The 16,093-nt window shown below is 44.0% G+C and overlaps 1 protein-coding gene across 1 annotated transcript in view; it reads left to right on the forward strand.

The window, feature by feature from the left end:
* Positions 1 to 10,829: 10,829 nt before the first annotated feature.
* LHCGR (luteinizing hormone/choriogonadotropin receptor) overlaps positions 10,830 to 16,093 on the forward strand; it is a 61,563-nt gene continuing 56,299 nt past the window's right edge. The window contains exon 1 of the mRNA XM_060169023.1: positions 10,830 to 10,999. Within this exon, the coding sequence (XP_060025006.1) occupies positions 10,830 to 10,999 (170 nt within the window). The remainder of the gene's footprint in view (positions 11,000 to 16,093) is intronic.

Below are 16,093 nucleotides of genomic sequence, written 5' to 3' on the forward strand. Positions count from 1 at the left end.
AGATAAATAAGTACTAAGGATGTAATGTACAACCTGACGACTATAGCTAACACTGCTGCATGACACACAGGAAAGTGGGTAAGAGAGCAAATCCTAAGAGCTCTCATCATAATAAAAAAATTTTTTTCTCTTTTGTTTTTGCTTTTTCTTTTTATTATATCCATATGAGAAGATGGATGCTAACCAAACTTACTGTGGTAATCATTTCATTATGCATGTAAGTGAAACCATTTAGCTGTACACCTTAACTTTATACAATGATGTCTGTCAACAAAACTGGGGGGGAAAAAAAGAAAAAAGAAAATTTCCAGCCTTCTTTACCATAAAACCTAAACTAGTGTCAAGATATAATGGTCTCTCCTTGCTTTAATACTGTACAGATACAATTTCTCATAACTGCTATCAATGTACCCATATTAAGGTTTTATTTTCAATACTTAACATCACAGAATCTAGATTTTTTTCATGTCCCTACCTCATTTACATATTTTTTGAAGTAATGTGATATTCAGTTTGTTAACATATCAGATTATCCAAACAAATCACAGTTTGATCATTCACACTGTTTTCACTGAAAGAGAAAAGCGGTTTTTTCTTAGGGATCTGTATAAGTAATATTTATTCCTTGGAAAATGTTTTCCATGATTCAATTAATGGGTTAAACAGTAAATGAGAAAAGACCCAATGGGAATATTATAGTTATCTCCCAATATTTTGCTCATTCATTCATTCATTCACAGAGTAAGATGGAGCAGAAAGATGGAAGGATCGTGAGTCCTTGGCAGCATCTTATTGCTGCCATACTTGCTCTGAACTGCCTATCACATAAATCCCTACTTACAGAACCACAGTAGTCAAGTTTCTGCTTCTTGCAACTAAAAGCAATCCTAACTGATAAAACACTGAAACATTTCTTTACGTCTGCACCTCCCTCCCTCCTTTGCTCCTATCTCTCTGGGAGAAGCATCTCTCCTGTTTTCTGAACTAGCCATCCACGTGCGTTCTTGATCCCATCCCCTCCCCTACCTCCTCTTAGACCCTGTTCATAATGTCCTTTCTTATTTGCATCCTCCGTCTCTCCCCCGCATTCTGGCTCTTTATATCTACTAATGAACCTGTTAGGAGCTCCCTTTCCTCTACCCAGCTCACCCCTAGGTTAACTCTTCTTCTCCTTCCCTTCACCACCAGACTTCTTGACAGACTTGTCTACACCTACTCACTCCTCAGTCTCTTTCAAGCTGACTTTCACCACCCCCCAGCTGTGGAACCAGCAGTAAGTTCACCCACGAGCAACTTCCTAGTTAGCACACATCACACAGCCTTTTCTCTGTCTCCATCCTCCTCCAGCTTTCTGCCTATGACACTTCTGACCACGTTTTCCTCCTTCTTTTAAACTTTTTTTTAAAGTACAAATATATTAAATAAGTTTTAGAGAAAATTAGTTCAACCGATTGATAAAATGAACATAGAACTATACCATCTATTTTCTTTCCTTCCTTAGATGCCACTAAAATATAGTAAGGATTTTTTTTCAAACACAGCCACGCTACTCCCCCCAAAAAAGGAATCATCCAAAGGATAAAGGGAATGAGAGAAGAAATAATTTGTGGCAGCCATGAGACTCCTCAGGCCTCCATCTACTGGAGTGTAATTGACGAAGGGCCCCCTGCTACTGTGCTCTGAAACTCACCTATAATCCACGGCTGAGTTTGGGCCCAAGACATGCTTCCCTGCGATTGCTCCCTACCAGTGACTGAGCATGGCAAGGAACTAAGGCAAGCCCATTCCCGGGAGACTCAAGACTCTTCCAAAAGCCAGCTTTGGCTCAAGGACTCCTACCAGCCTTGCTGAACGGCCTTACACTGCACTGTGGTCCGGGACGCTCCGCCCAGCCTTCCTCCCTCCTCTCCTTCATTCTCATCTCAGTCTCATGCTCTCTCAGCCTTTTCTGGCTCCCTCCCCATATTCTCTCACAAAGGCAGTTCTCTAATAAAATCTTTGCACATTTAATATTATCTTGAAATCTGCCTCTTGGAGGACCCAGACTAATGCATAACTGCAGGTGAAAGATTTCAACAAATATTTGGAAGATAACAAGCAGACAGAGGAGCAGTAGCTACTGTAAGCAGTGTGACCCAAAACTCAGTGGAACTGAAAGCTGATAGGCATTGAGCCAATTCCACCGGCAGATCCAGAAAGGCTCAGGACTTGGAGTTGCAGCTTATTGCAGAAGGTGAAGCGGGTAAAATGTGGGGCTAAAAACAGCTCTATCCAGGGGCTTCCCTGGTGGCGCAGTGGTTGAGAATCTGCTTGCTAATGCAGGGGACACGGGTTCGAGCCCTGGTCTGGGAGGATCCCACATGCCGCGGAGCAACTGGGCCCGTGAGCCACAACTACTGAGCCTGCGCGTCTGGAGCCTGTGCTCCGCAACAAGAGAGGCCGCGACAGTGAGAGGCCCGCGCACCGCGATGAAGAGTGGCCTCCGCCCGCTTGCCACAACTAGAGAAAGCCCCCGCACAGAAACGAAGACCCAACACAGCAAAAATAAATAATAAATTTCAAAAAACAAAAAAAAAAACCCCAGCTCTATCCATTGAAAGTCTGTATCCAGAGAAATTAGGCCAGCATCTCCTCTCCCGGATCCTGCCCACTCGCTACTAAGCCGTGCCCAAACTCCTGACCCACAGCAACTGTGCAATAACAAATATGTGTCGTTTTAGGCTGCTTAGTTTGTGGTAATTTGTTACACGATAGACGATTAAATCACACAGCAAAAATAAAGAGAATAAAATACACAGCAGTCAATTAGAAAGGAAGCAAATGCCAGGGCTGTGGATGGGGGAGGAATATGAGAAAGTATTATATGTTTCCATATTAGCTGTTTAAAGCCATTGGGATAGTTTTAGCAAGAACATTACTTTGATGTGATTTTTGTAAAGTAAAAACTTAAACACATTAAAGGACTGTTGAAATGGGTGTTAGTACCTGAGGTGGTCTGACACTGGGACAGCCAGTCACAGCAGGGTCTGAGGGGAAGATGAAAGTCAGGAGTGGAAGAAGCCACATGCCAATATAAAGTGAGGAGGGTCAGACGTGGCATCCTAAGCTTGTATAAAGAGGCAAGAGTGGGAAGGAAGAGTTGGAAACCAAACCAATAATGAAGCTAGCGAGAGGGGAGGGGTAGGATGTTTGCAGAGCTATCTTGGCCATGTGAGAAACATCTAACACCAACTGGTATCTGTGTTTTGGTTTATGGATTACCGGGTATACAGTACATGATGTCCTGAGCTGACTTGGAGGTGTAGGATTAGGACAGAAAACAACTCTCTGTTGTTTTTCTCCTCAAAGGAATATGTTTACCTTATTGGATTTACAGTGTAAATATTACTTTGTATTCTGACTTTTTTAACACATTCAACTTTCCTATGTCTCTCAAATTATTTTGTTACTGCATACTACATTGATTAAATGAATCATAATTTCTTTAAATCACTATAATACTGCTGAATATTCAGTTTATTTCAAATGTGTCATGTGGAACTGACCATAATGAGCATCTTCATTCTCATGGCGTTTTTAGTCTGTTCAATTATTTTCTTTGGAAAATCCTCAGTTCTAGGGTCACTGGATTGAGGAGCACACACATATGCCTAGATCTGGATGGGAATTACCACATTGCTTTCCAAAAGGCTTAAACCATTTTCAACACATGAGTGTATTTGTTTTACAGTTATTTCTCTACCATTTGGTGTTTCCTTTAACTGACATTTCTCTTGGCTAGTTAGTAGAAGTCAAGTCATACACAGGATTTTCTTTAATTTTTGTATCTTTAAATTCAAGGAAGAAAAAAATTTACTTTGTGTTTGTCTATCATTTGTCTCGTTTCCTGCATGGATAGTCTATTCTCTGCTGCACAGCCGGCTCTGACAGCTCCTTTTTTTTTTTTTTTTTTTTTTTTTGCGGTACGCGGGCCTCTCACTGTTGTGGCCTCTCCCGTTGCAGAGCACAGGCTCCGGACGTGCAGGCTCAGCGGTCATGGCTCACAGGCCCAGCCGCTCTGTGGCATGTGGGATCTTTCCGGACCGGGGCACGAACCCGTGTCCCCTGCATTGGCAGGCGGACTCTCAACCTCTGCGCCACCAGAGAAGCCCCTGATAGCTCCTTTGATTCCTCCTCCTTCCTGGTAGGTATCCTGCCTGCCATGCCGTCCTGAGCCCACGGCTTTTCTCTTCCAGCAATCTCTCCCAGGGTTTCATTAATCACTCTGGAGCAGTGTTTCTTAGAGGGTAGAATGGGGTCCCTTCTCCAAAAAAAGTCAATTGAGATACTTTTAAAACGCACATTTCCTATCCTGATGCCAATGTACAGAAGCAGAATCTCCCTGCATCTGCCTCTTAAGCAACTTCCCAGAAGTGATTCTAAGAACTTGACAACCACTGATGTAGAAAACCCAAGTTTGTCTCTCCCATTTCACTGTTTCCCTTGCTCTGCACCAGTGAGGTTCAGCCACCTCCTGGGTCTCTCCAGCCTGATGTCACCTCAAACTCCACACATCCTAATAGCACTCCTCATCTTCCAGCATGGTCCCTCTCTCACAGGCCCCCTCAGCACTGTTGCAAGTCAGCCCCTGCTACATTCCCTTGTGATGAAAACAGGACCACCATTCTTCCAGTCCATGGGCCCCATGTGCACGGTTCAGTACTGACGGCTATTTCCAAACTAATCTTTGAAGGAGATTCGCCTTTTGATAAAGGCCTTGCAGACCCTAGGGTAATGACTGGCCTTTCTGTTTGTCTGCATGCCACATCATGTCCGGAAAGCATAACTCAATGTGACAGATATGATCAGCAGTAGGCAGACAGATGGTACGGCTCTCCGTGCATCTCTAATAGAGCCGCACCCAGCAAGTGGCTCTCTCAGCAGGCCTGACAGCCCGTCACCATGCCCGCCCAGGACAGGTTGAGAGCAGTAGGGTGAGGGGAGAGGGCCGCTGCCTCCACACAAAGCAGCTGGGAGGAAAACAGAGGTTTTCTTCACTCTCCAGGCCCTGATCTCTGTGTTTTAAATGCATCTGAAGGCAGATCACAGACCGGGGTCCTGACACAGCTCTCACGGGAGGAAGCTTTCTGCGAGCTCTTCCCTCTGTGCTGGCAAAGGGCGTCTACCTCCTAAACTCGACATACACATGGACTTCAAAAAGTATTCTAAAAATTAATAATTCAGGTGAAGATACAATCGAATCAATATGCTCTCACCCTGAGCTGTATTTTCATTTTTAAAGGGGACCTGGGAAAGCAATGCTTAACCTAAAATAACATATTGATAACATTGGGATTTCTAGATCTTGAGTATCTAAAAATACTCAGAGGATGGAGGGAGAAGAGGGATCCAGGCAACCTTGCCTTTCACCACCAAAGCCACACATTAGTGGGCTATATCCATGCTAAGGTCAGCTCTGGCTTCTAGTTCAGTGAAAGAGTTCTTTGCCATAAAAGTCAAGTACCTGAACATTTGTGAATAACTCAGTTTTCTCAACCTGTTTTCCCAAATCCATATTCTCAAAACATGTCCCAAAGTCACAGGGCCATATGCTATGGCCCTCTTGGAGATTCAGAATGCATGTTAAAAGTTCTGAGAAATTGTCTAGTAAAGAACCTTATTTAACTTTTTTAACCCAATTCTTCCCAAATTTCTTGAACTTTGACACATTTTCCCTAAATATTGCCAATGAGCATGGCAGGCAACCAGTATCCTGTGGTACACACTTTGATTAATGCTATATCTGCTTTTAAAAATCAAATCCTGCAAGAGGGAGGAGATATGGGGATATATGTATATGTATAGCTGATTCACTTTGTTATAAAGCAGAAACTAACACACCATTGTAAAGCAATTATACTCCAATAAAGATGTTTAAAAAAAAATCAAATCCTGTTTCCTTGTGGATTTATTTCACCATTTCAGAAAGTTTTCTCTCTTTCCTTGTATTGGCTCTAGCTAATATTTTAGCTTGAGATTTTATTTCTAAACCAAGGTCTCCGTTTGCTAGGAGGCCTTGCCTCAAATGCAAAGAATGTTTTGTGAATTCTTTAGCAAAATGCAGCTTCTCTAGAAAGAATAATATGGTTCTATGTCACTACCTCTTTGTTCACTCATTTATCATTCATTCATTTGTTCATTCACTGACTCCACTCCTTTATTCCCAGAAGCACTGTGATAAATGCTGCCAGTGCAAAGGGGAAAAATTCACTGTGTTTGTGATGAGTCCTGTGACAGATATAAGAATAGAAAAGTCCTATTTCTTTCCCAGCTGAGAAGGGGTGAAGGAGGTAGATAGAATAAAGGTCACAGCAAGGCTGATAGTGGAGATTAGGAATTCTGGTTGCAAATGAGTGAGATTCAATTTCAATTTGCTTTTAAGCAAAAGAGGTGATGTATTGGCTCATTACATTGGCAAGTCCAAGGGAGGTGCTGGCCTCTGGTCTGTCTCCCAATGTGTCTCTCATCTCTGTTTTTCTCTCAGTAGCTTTAGTCACTGCCAGAACAGACAGGCTTCTTCCAGGAGACAAGGAGGACAGCAGCCCCCAATTCATTCACAGCGTTCCGGCAACATAACCAAAAAGGCAAGCCCCCTTCTCTAGCTCTCTCTCTCTCTCTGTCAGCGTTGCAGAAGGAATCTCATGCCCCAGACCAGCCTTCGCCCTCCATTTCCAGACCCACTCCTAGGACCAGGGCCCAGGTTCCCATCAGCCTGTAGCGTTGAGTTCCTCTCAAGGCCCACAGGAACCCCAGGGCCACGTTGGAGGTGGCACACAGCTGACCACATCTCTGTTTCCACACCATGGATGAAATTTTCAAGCAGGCAACAGAGAGGTTGCATGAAATATCAGAATGTAACTTTCAGAGATCATCTTTTTTTATTTTCTTTGTTTTGTTTTTTGTTCCAAGTGGCAAAAGTAGACAACTGACAGGCATAACTCCATTTTTTCTTTCTTTTCTTACACATTTTTTCTTCCTCTGCACTTACATTCACATTTCTTCTGAGGAAAAGGTAAAACCACTGCTTTTAAGAGGAAGATGTATCAGTTATGGTACTCATAGGGCATGTGTTCAGAAGCACAGAATCTTGCCTTGTACTTGAGGGGTTTTTTTTTATTACTTTGCTGACTTCTTCCAACTCCAATGTCTTAGTGTGACATCAAGTGCTGTTGAGTTTTGATCTAGTAAGACATGAAGAAAAATAGGATCCATGATCTTGTAAAATTGCTCACTCCCACCAAAAAAGAAAAAACTTAAAGTAAGTAAACTGATTGCTACTTAAAAGGAAAAGCTTCAGCATTACAACCAATTGAGCAATTTTGTACACATACTCTCTCTCTCTCTCTCTCTCTCTCTCTCTCACACACACACACACACACACACACAATGCTATTTTATGCATGTGCTTGTATACACCAGGTTTCTTTGACAGCGCATCCCAATTCTTAGGCTTCACTCAGAGTCCTTCAAAAAGATTCTTGAACTTTGTCTTCCCAAAGCAAAAGTAATTCTAGAATTTCCATTTTAGTGTTTCGCCAGTTGTGCTCTGGCAATCCCGTGCATCAAAATTCCATGGGGTGCTTGTTAAAATGCAGACTCCTGGACCCCACCCCATACCAATTAATTCAGAATCTCTTTAGAGAGGGTGTCCCAGGAATCTTTGTTTTTAAAGCTTCCCAAATGATACTTCTGTCCCCTACAACATGAGAAGCTCTGTTCTAGAATTCTGGAGAGCTCTATTAGGATTTCTGAGTTGTGGTGTCAGATATTTTTATATCTCTAAGGTAGAATAAACTTCTTATGAATTCCATGAACTTTAGTTTGTCAGCAAAATATAATTAGCAATCCTTGTGGGTCATGCTCTTTTGCAGTTCTGTGACAAAAGCAACTATAAGCATAGTTATATGACTCAGAAGTCCTTCAGGTTTAAAAATATTCACTCTAAATAGGTCACATATTAATGAGTAGGATAGGTAAGTTCCATTGTAACAAACTTTTGTGATTATAGCAAACAATTCCATATGATTTTGTTATAATAGGTACATTGCAAGAACGGACGTGATGATTAAGATCCAACTGAAATTACTCATAGATAGAAAAATTTTATGAAAATTCATTACAGTTGTGAGTTTTCTTCCAAATAAACAACTTCACCTCTTCATAAACAGGATTTGATTTCCAATCCAAGACAAGCAATAAGAAATCAATGTAAACAATTCAACTCCTTCTACTTCCAATACAATAAGTGCATTAATAATACACAAAGTCCTTGCATTTTAGAGCTAGAAAAGCCTTAGGGATCGTGGACTCCAACCCCTCCTCCTACAGATAAGGAAACTGAAGACCAAAGTCACACTATTGATGATGGTCAAGATATCCTGACTGCCCAAAACTTCTCCTACTGGAGTGTAAGTAGCCCCCAGGGATATCCAAGCACAGAATCAAATGGTTCTTCAGGGATGAGTGAGAACAATGGTTCATTTTATATAACAGAAATGCTATGAAGTAAAAAGAAAAAGCCACATAAAACATAAGACTTGGAATAAATGCCACTCGGCCACCTTGAGTTATTCATTCCTTCCCTCCTGCACTTCATGCTACATGGTGGAAACGTTTGAAAAGCCAGTGCTATCCCAACTCCCTTACCAAAATCTGACAAATTAAAAGGGGAAAGAAAATGTGACCTCAAAGTAGTCATGAGTAATTACTTGATACTTATCCAGATAGATCCATAGTGGTTGAGAATTAATCAAGCAAGTCTGTTAAGCTCATCTCAGATGATTTACCAAGCATCTATATATAGATCTGTGCTTGGGTTTCATTTATTCATCTTGTTATTCAACAGATATATACTGAGCACCTATTAGGAGCTAGAAACATGTCCTAGCAATACTAAGATGAATAGTAAGGGGGGAGCAAAACTAAAGCAATAATTACAGAGTGTTATATTACAGGCCATAAAATCAAGTGCTATGGGCACAATTACTCAGCTAGGTTGGGTCCAGGAAGGCATTACAGTGGAAATGACTTTGGGCTGAGTTTTGAAGGACAACCAGGAGTTTACCTAATGGAATATGGGAAAGGAAGAGAAAATCATTCCAGGTGAGTGAATAGCATATACAGTGGTATGAAAGGGTGAGGAGATCAGGTAAACAGTAGAAGAGAGGGATCCAGAGAAGAAAGACAATATTATAGACAAAAGCTTTGTTGTTTTTTTTATGCCATCTAGCACAATGTGGCCAAAGCCATACGATTTTTTTTTTAATTAAAAAAATAAATCTGGGCTTCCCTGGTGGCGCAGTGGTTGAGAGTTCCGCCTGCCGATGCAGTGGACACGGGTTCGTGCCCCGGTCCGGGAAGATTCCCACATGCCGCAGAGTGGCTGAGCCCGTGAGCCATGGCCGCTGGGCCTGTGCATCCAGAGCCTGTGCTCCGCAACGGGAGAGGCCACAACAGTGAGAGGCCCGCGTACCGCAAAAAAGAAAAAACAAAACTACCTTCCTCAGGCAGGAGACTCACAAGACACTACAGACTGGTGACTTAGCTGGTCTGACCTTGAGAGTTAGCTTCAAAACAAAAAGAAGGAACTCTGTTCTTTTACTTCCTGTCTGTAGAGTCTTAGACACCTTCCCAGCTCTCAAAGTCCACCTCTTTCCAGAATCCAAACAGAGTCCTTGGAAGGAGGAAAGGAAAAGTGTTTTAATGATGAAATTAAATAGGGGAAATTTTGCATCCCCGTGGTTAACCATAAAATTTGTCTCCTTTTCAAGTCCTTGGTATGTAAATCATATATTAATTTTTTTCATAGGTAAGACAAAGTGAGTGAGAGACATGAGTTCAAACAGGTTTCCACTAGTGATTTAAGAGCTCTGTGATTTCGCAGAAGTCACGTAACCTCTCAGGACATCATTTTTCTCGTTGCAAACACCCTTCTAGTTTATGGTGAAACTTAGACGTGATGTGAGGAAGAGAACCTGTCACAGGGTCTAGCCTATCCTGGGCCTCCCATTGCAGCGGCTGCTGTACATTATTATAGCAGTTTCATTCATTCAACACATCTTTATTGAGGACTTACCATGTAGAAGCCAGAAATATAAAAATAAATCTGAACTGGACTTTGCTTTCTAGGACCTCACAGTCTATAGTGAAGGTAGAGAACACGCTCAAATCACTACTGTTAGGAGGAAAGTGGTTACTACCAAGAGAAAAATTACCGGGGTTGTTGGGAGGACAGAGATTACCCATAGCCTGAAGGAGTTGCTGGGAGAGAGTGGGAAAGGATTTGGGGGCTGAAAATGAAAGAGTGGAGGAGGAGCATCTTTCACCCCTTCTGAAGCGGCCAGGGCTGGTATCGAGTATCATCAGTCCGTCCCTCTCACAGATGTAATAAGAGAGATTCGGGAAAGGAACACAACTCGCTCAACTTCACACTCATAGTTAGAGCAGAGCCAGGACGAGAATTCAGAACTCCCCACCTCTTCCCGTATCCAAAGCATTCACCACTTCCACACGCTACCTCCTGTAACTAGGACCATTTGGAGATGCAGAGGCCAGGCTGGGGAACGCAGCAGAGAGGAGGTGATGGGGTCCCTCAGGCCACTGTCCTGGGTCGAGGCAGAGCGGAGACTCAGCAGCGGGGGCGCCGTCGGGGATGGGGGGGGGGCAGGGGCGGGCCGGCGCGGGAGGAGCCGGAGGGCAGGCCAGTGGGCGGGGAGAGGGGCGCGGGCTGCGCTCCCGGGCTGTCCCGGGCACTGGCCCAGCCGCAGGAGCCCGCGCTCAGGCTCCCGGCCATGGGGCGGTGGCCCCCCGCGCTGCGGCCGCTGCTGCTGCTCCTGCTGCTGCCGCCGCCGCCGCCGCCGCTGCCCCGGGCGCTGCGCGGGGAGCCCTGCCCCGAGCCCTGCAGCTGCCCGCCCGACGGCGCCCTGCGCTGCCCCGGCCCGCGGGCCGGCCTCAGCCGACTGTGAGTACGCGGCGCCCCCGCCCCGGCACCCTCGCTCGCTCCGGCCGCCTTGCCTCCCTGCTCTTTGGTCCCCTGGATGCTAGGAGAAAGACGCTGCACCACCTCTCAGGGTGATAAGCCCAAGTTTGGCGTCTTTGCCACGCCCCGCCACACCTGGGGTTGGGGTCCCGAGCACCCTCCAGCCCCAGATGGCCCCAGGCCCTCTCTTTCACCCTGGTTGGGGCCACGGCCAGGGGCGTGGAACTGCCCAGAGGCCACACGGGATGGCTTCGCCCCCTGCAGCTGCTGGAAGCGGACGGGGTGTCATGCTCCTCAGTCAGCAGCTATCTCTGCCCGGAGAAGTCTTGCGTGTTCTTTGAGCCTTGGGCCAGCCAGGATGTCGAAGGTTACTGTGCGCTCTGTTTACCCTATGTTCCTCTAGGAATGGGGCGCTCGGGCCCAGTGTCCAGGCGTGCCCTGGTCACTCAATGGGGACTGCTGGCTGGCGCATCCCCCAACCAGTGCTCCCCTACACTTCAGTGAGCATACAACTCATTGCTCCACCCCAGCCCCAGATGTACTTGCATTTCAGCCTGGTTGTCTGATCAGATGTACTTGCATTTCAATCTGGTTGCCGACTCGATGTGAGGCCTTGAGTTCCAGCTCCGGCACACCACGACCCCTCAGGGAGCTGTATACATTGGCAGGCAGGTGGAGGAAGCTGGCGGCTGTAGTGATGGGGTATAGAGGAGAGGGGGGTCTTCGATACTAGCGTATCTGAGTGTCACCAGACACTTTTTCGGGAAAAGGTACCACATATTATATGGTTCTCTTTCTATGAAATGTCCAGATAGACAGAAAGGAGATGAGTAGCCATCAGGTTGGAGCGAAGGCCCAGTGACTGCTAATGCCTGTTGCTTTTTGTGGTGATGAAAATGATCTAAAATTAGATGGTGGTTATGGTTGCACAACTCCATGAACATACTAAAAACTATCGCGATGTACAATTAAAATGGGTGAATTTTAGAGTATATAAATTACATCTTGATAACATTGTTTAAAGAGAAAAGGAAAGAAAAAAAAGAAGAAGACTATAAAAGTGTCCAAAAGGCACCAGGCTGGTAGAGGTGTTGGTTATGTTCTAACCGTTAGACGTGATGGAATTCCATGCTGGGGGAGGAAAGAGATCCCCCCGCCCCATGTCCTTGGGCTCCCAGCAGTCTGTCAGGAGCTTGCTTGGTGGAGGGAATTCCTCCACCCTCCTGAAGGGCTGAGATTCTCCTCTGGGACAGTTAGTGGCCTTTGGGGAATATTTGTGGTTGAGAGATACAGTTTAAAGGTTGAGGGGCTTATATTAATTGGTTTGCGTTAATTATCTTGTCAGCTCAATTCCCTGAGGGTGAGGACCACGCTAATAGAATTTGTTTCAATCAATCAATAAATCCATAGAAGCTGCCTTCCGAGTCCCAGCCCTTGTCCTTCCCTGACAAGCCTCCCATCTTGCTCTTAAGGATGATTGTGCCACTAACACTGTGCCTTTCTCACTCACCTGGTACTTATCATACAGGTTATAAGAACCTGAGATCCAAAGAGTTGGAAAAATCAACCCAAGGTCCCACAGCTATTGAGTCGCAAAGACAGGACTTCACCTGCTATCTTTTTATATTTGCTAGTTTTTGTAAGAAAATTACCCCTTCCTTAAAAAAAAGAAAAAAAGAAAAAAAAAATTCTCAGCTTCTCCAAATTGGCACTGAGTTAGAAAACCTCCTGGTTTCTACCAGGAGACAGGCATGGGTGAGGCAGGCATGGGTGAGGCAAGTCCCAGCCCCTTTCAGATTCAGCTTTTCACTGAGGTCTCTCAACAATTCCTGCTGCCACACCCACACTGGCCTCAGGAGAGTAGTACCTCTTCCCTGGAGTAGGCTGAAGTGAAAAGACTAAAACAGAAACAAATTCTCTCACTGCCCCACGGCACAGTTTAAAGAAGCCTCGAACACCTCAGAAAGATTTTACAGGGTTAACTAGGTTTGGGGATGGAAGTGGGAAACAGGTACAAAATAAGTACTGCTGGCATGCTGAGGCTGGTTAGTCCCACTCCCCAAAAGAAGCCAGCTGTCCAGGCTCTGAACATTCCTGTGGGATTCTAGAGAATCCCTGACTCCCTCCCTTCACATGCATTATCTTGGCATGCACACCAGCAGCATCTCCTCCTAGACATTTAAACCCCTTAGGTCAGCATGCGCTCTGACCCGCACAAAGTCAGGCTTGCCAAGGAGCAGATAATTGAGAGATGACCTCATCCTTCAAGGGAGAACCCTATGGAGGTGGAGCCTATAAAAGCCAAAAGGGGATAAGTTTTTCAGCATGATAAGGTGACTTCAACATCCGTATGACAAGAGGATGCAGAGAACGAATAGGAGGGTAGTTTCTTTAAGGCCATGTTCTTCATACCAGCAGCATAAGTACCACCTGGAAAATGTTAGAAATGCATACTCTCAGGCCCCAGTTTCTGCACCAGAAACTCTGAAGGTGTAGTCCAGCAATCTGTATTTTAACAAGCTCCCCAGGTGATTCTGATGCATGTTAAAGTTTGAGAATCAAGGTATTCCTCCATGGAGGATATAATCTTCTGGAAAGCAGGGAGCATGTTTTAAACTTCTTTGTGCCAGACACTTCTCTTCTCCATCCCCTCCAACACCCCTGACACACACACACACACACACACACACACACACACACAGTACCTATTTATTGCAAAAGGCAGCTGTGATCAGATTAAAACTTCAAAGTCTGAGATATGGAAAAATAAACAAGATTAAGAAAAAATTTGTTTTGTTTGTTTTGTTTTGTCTTCAAAAAAAGGAGTAGAGGAAGGAATCCATGGAGAAGGACAGATTGAAGACACAAGGGATGATGGTACAAGATGCCCATGGGAGTGGGAGGAAGACATCAGTGTCAGATCAGAGGGGAAGGGTTCATCTTAAAAGAGAGGGATACTTCTGAGCTCTGGCAGAAGAAGACAGATGGATGAAGGTATAACTTAACATTGAGGCAAAGGAAAGAAAAAGTGAATGGGTTCTGCTTACATCCTCTTTTCTTGACGATGAATGAATGAAGTGGTAAACAGTAATTACAAGATAGAAAATGCCATGAATAATAAGTTATTAGGAGTTCATAAAAAGAGGAGAGCTGAAATTATGAGATAAGGGATAAGAGGGATGTGGTCTTACACTGTTATCCACAGGGTCTGATTCTGCAGAGAGAAGGGTAGATTTCTCAATTCTGGGGCTCGGAGGAGGCGAGTACCACAGAGCAGCTTAAAATTCATCACTGGCCCCTCAGTAGATGCTGGTTCATGTTTTAATCATTTCAGGCCTTGGTAGTCCTGCCTTATAAGACTTCCATCTAAAGTCCACTATTTGGTTAAAAAAAAAAAAAGGAAAATGGATAACAATTGCTTATCATTGATAAGCCCACTGCTTGCAAATTTTGAAAATGGCATTGTTCAATTGTTCAGATCTTTCCAGCCCAATAATATTTGATTAAAACCTTAGGTATTTAAAATCTAAAATATGATACAAAAAAGAAAAAATACCTCCCATGTATTCACTCATTTTAACTGGAGAAAAAAAAAAAGTAAAAGAAAATAATTAATTTAAAAAATGTCCTTTTCCTTTTGTTATTAGTTCCAGACAAGTCAAAGGAGGGAGAGGGAAAAAAAAAATCTCACCTTGCCCATGGTTATATAAAGATCTTTGTCTCTATGACAACAGAAAGGTTGATCTGCTTGGTATGGAAACAGCTTCTGAAAAATCTGTTAGTAAGAAAATGCTAATAATAATAATAGCAATTTATTTTTTGCATGCTGTGCCTACTAAACAGAGATTAAACTTTTAGACTTTATTATAAGACACAATCCAGAGACTTTGGAAGGATAAAATGTGCTGTATCCGTCAGTCCAGTGTCACAGGAAGATGTTAATTTTCTGACATCTTTCCTGAATGTCTTTCTCCTTCTCCTACCTTGAGAATAAATCAGGATCCAGAATGGTGTTCTATGCTGTAGAAGGATGTACCAATGGAGGGCATAGTCCCTGTCCTTGAGGAGCCCACAATCTAGGTGGAAACACACCCACACCCAAGAGACGTGTAGGTAGGAAGAGAGAGGCAATGAGGCTCTAAGGAATTCAGGAAATAGATCGGTCACTGTGGACTGAAATCTCCAAGCGAAGGTGTCATGGACCAGGGTTATGAGGCTAAACCTTGAAGGAGAGAAGGGAAGGAGAGTCCAGGTGGAAGAAAAACACAGGTGAGAGTAGGCTAGACATTTCCCTACTGAGAAGCAAAGAATACGGTTGAATGGATCCTTCCCTTTTTATACCTCTCCCTCGTTCTTTGGAGAAATTTTTTGGTAAGGGAAGATATAAAGTCATCAGAAATATTTGATTAAATTACCCAGAGAGTTGTTCAAAAAGCAAAAAAAATTCCTAATATGTAGGAACTAATAAACTAATCTTAACTAATAAACTAATCTCAACTAATAAACTTTCAAAGTCATTCTTGGACAGTTGATTACAAAGGCATTAAGTAAAAATCATGATTTGGAGTCACTTCCAACAAGCTTTCCCCAATGTCCCCTCTCTCCCACACACACATACTTGCTTTGATACCTTGTACTTACATCGACTTTTGCATACACCCCACATAACGTAACTATTTATTCCATGTGTACCTCCTCTGCAACAGCAGGGTTTCTCAGCCTCAACACAATTGTCATTTGGGGCCAGATAATCATTTGCTGTTGGGGGCTGTTCCATATACTGTACGGTGTTTAGCAGCATCCCTGGCCTCCACCCACTATATGCCAGTAGCACTGCCCTCCCAAATGATGCCAACCGAAAATGTCTTTAGACATTTGCCAAACGCCCCTGGCATGTGTGTGTGTTGGGGCAAGGGGTGGGGGAGTCCCCACCTCACCCCACCATGGTTTTGAATCATTGTGCCAAAGTGAGAAGCACCTGAAGAGGTCTTAGTCAACTCAGGATTCCCAAAATTTCACAAGTAGTATGATTAAAGTGTCTATCGAACTACATGATGATCAAACTGAGTGGAGAGC

Source organism: Lagenorhynchus albirostris, chromosome 13 (assembly GCF_949774975.1).
Source record: "Lagenorhynchus albirostris chromosome 13, mLagAlb1.1, whole genome shotgun sequence".
NCBI classification, from domain to species: domain Eukaryota; kingdom Metazoa; phylum Chordata; class Mammalia; order Artiodactyla; family Delphinidae; genus Lagenorhynchus; species Lagenorhynchus albirostris.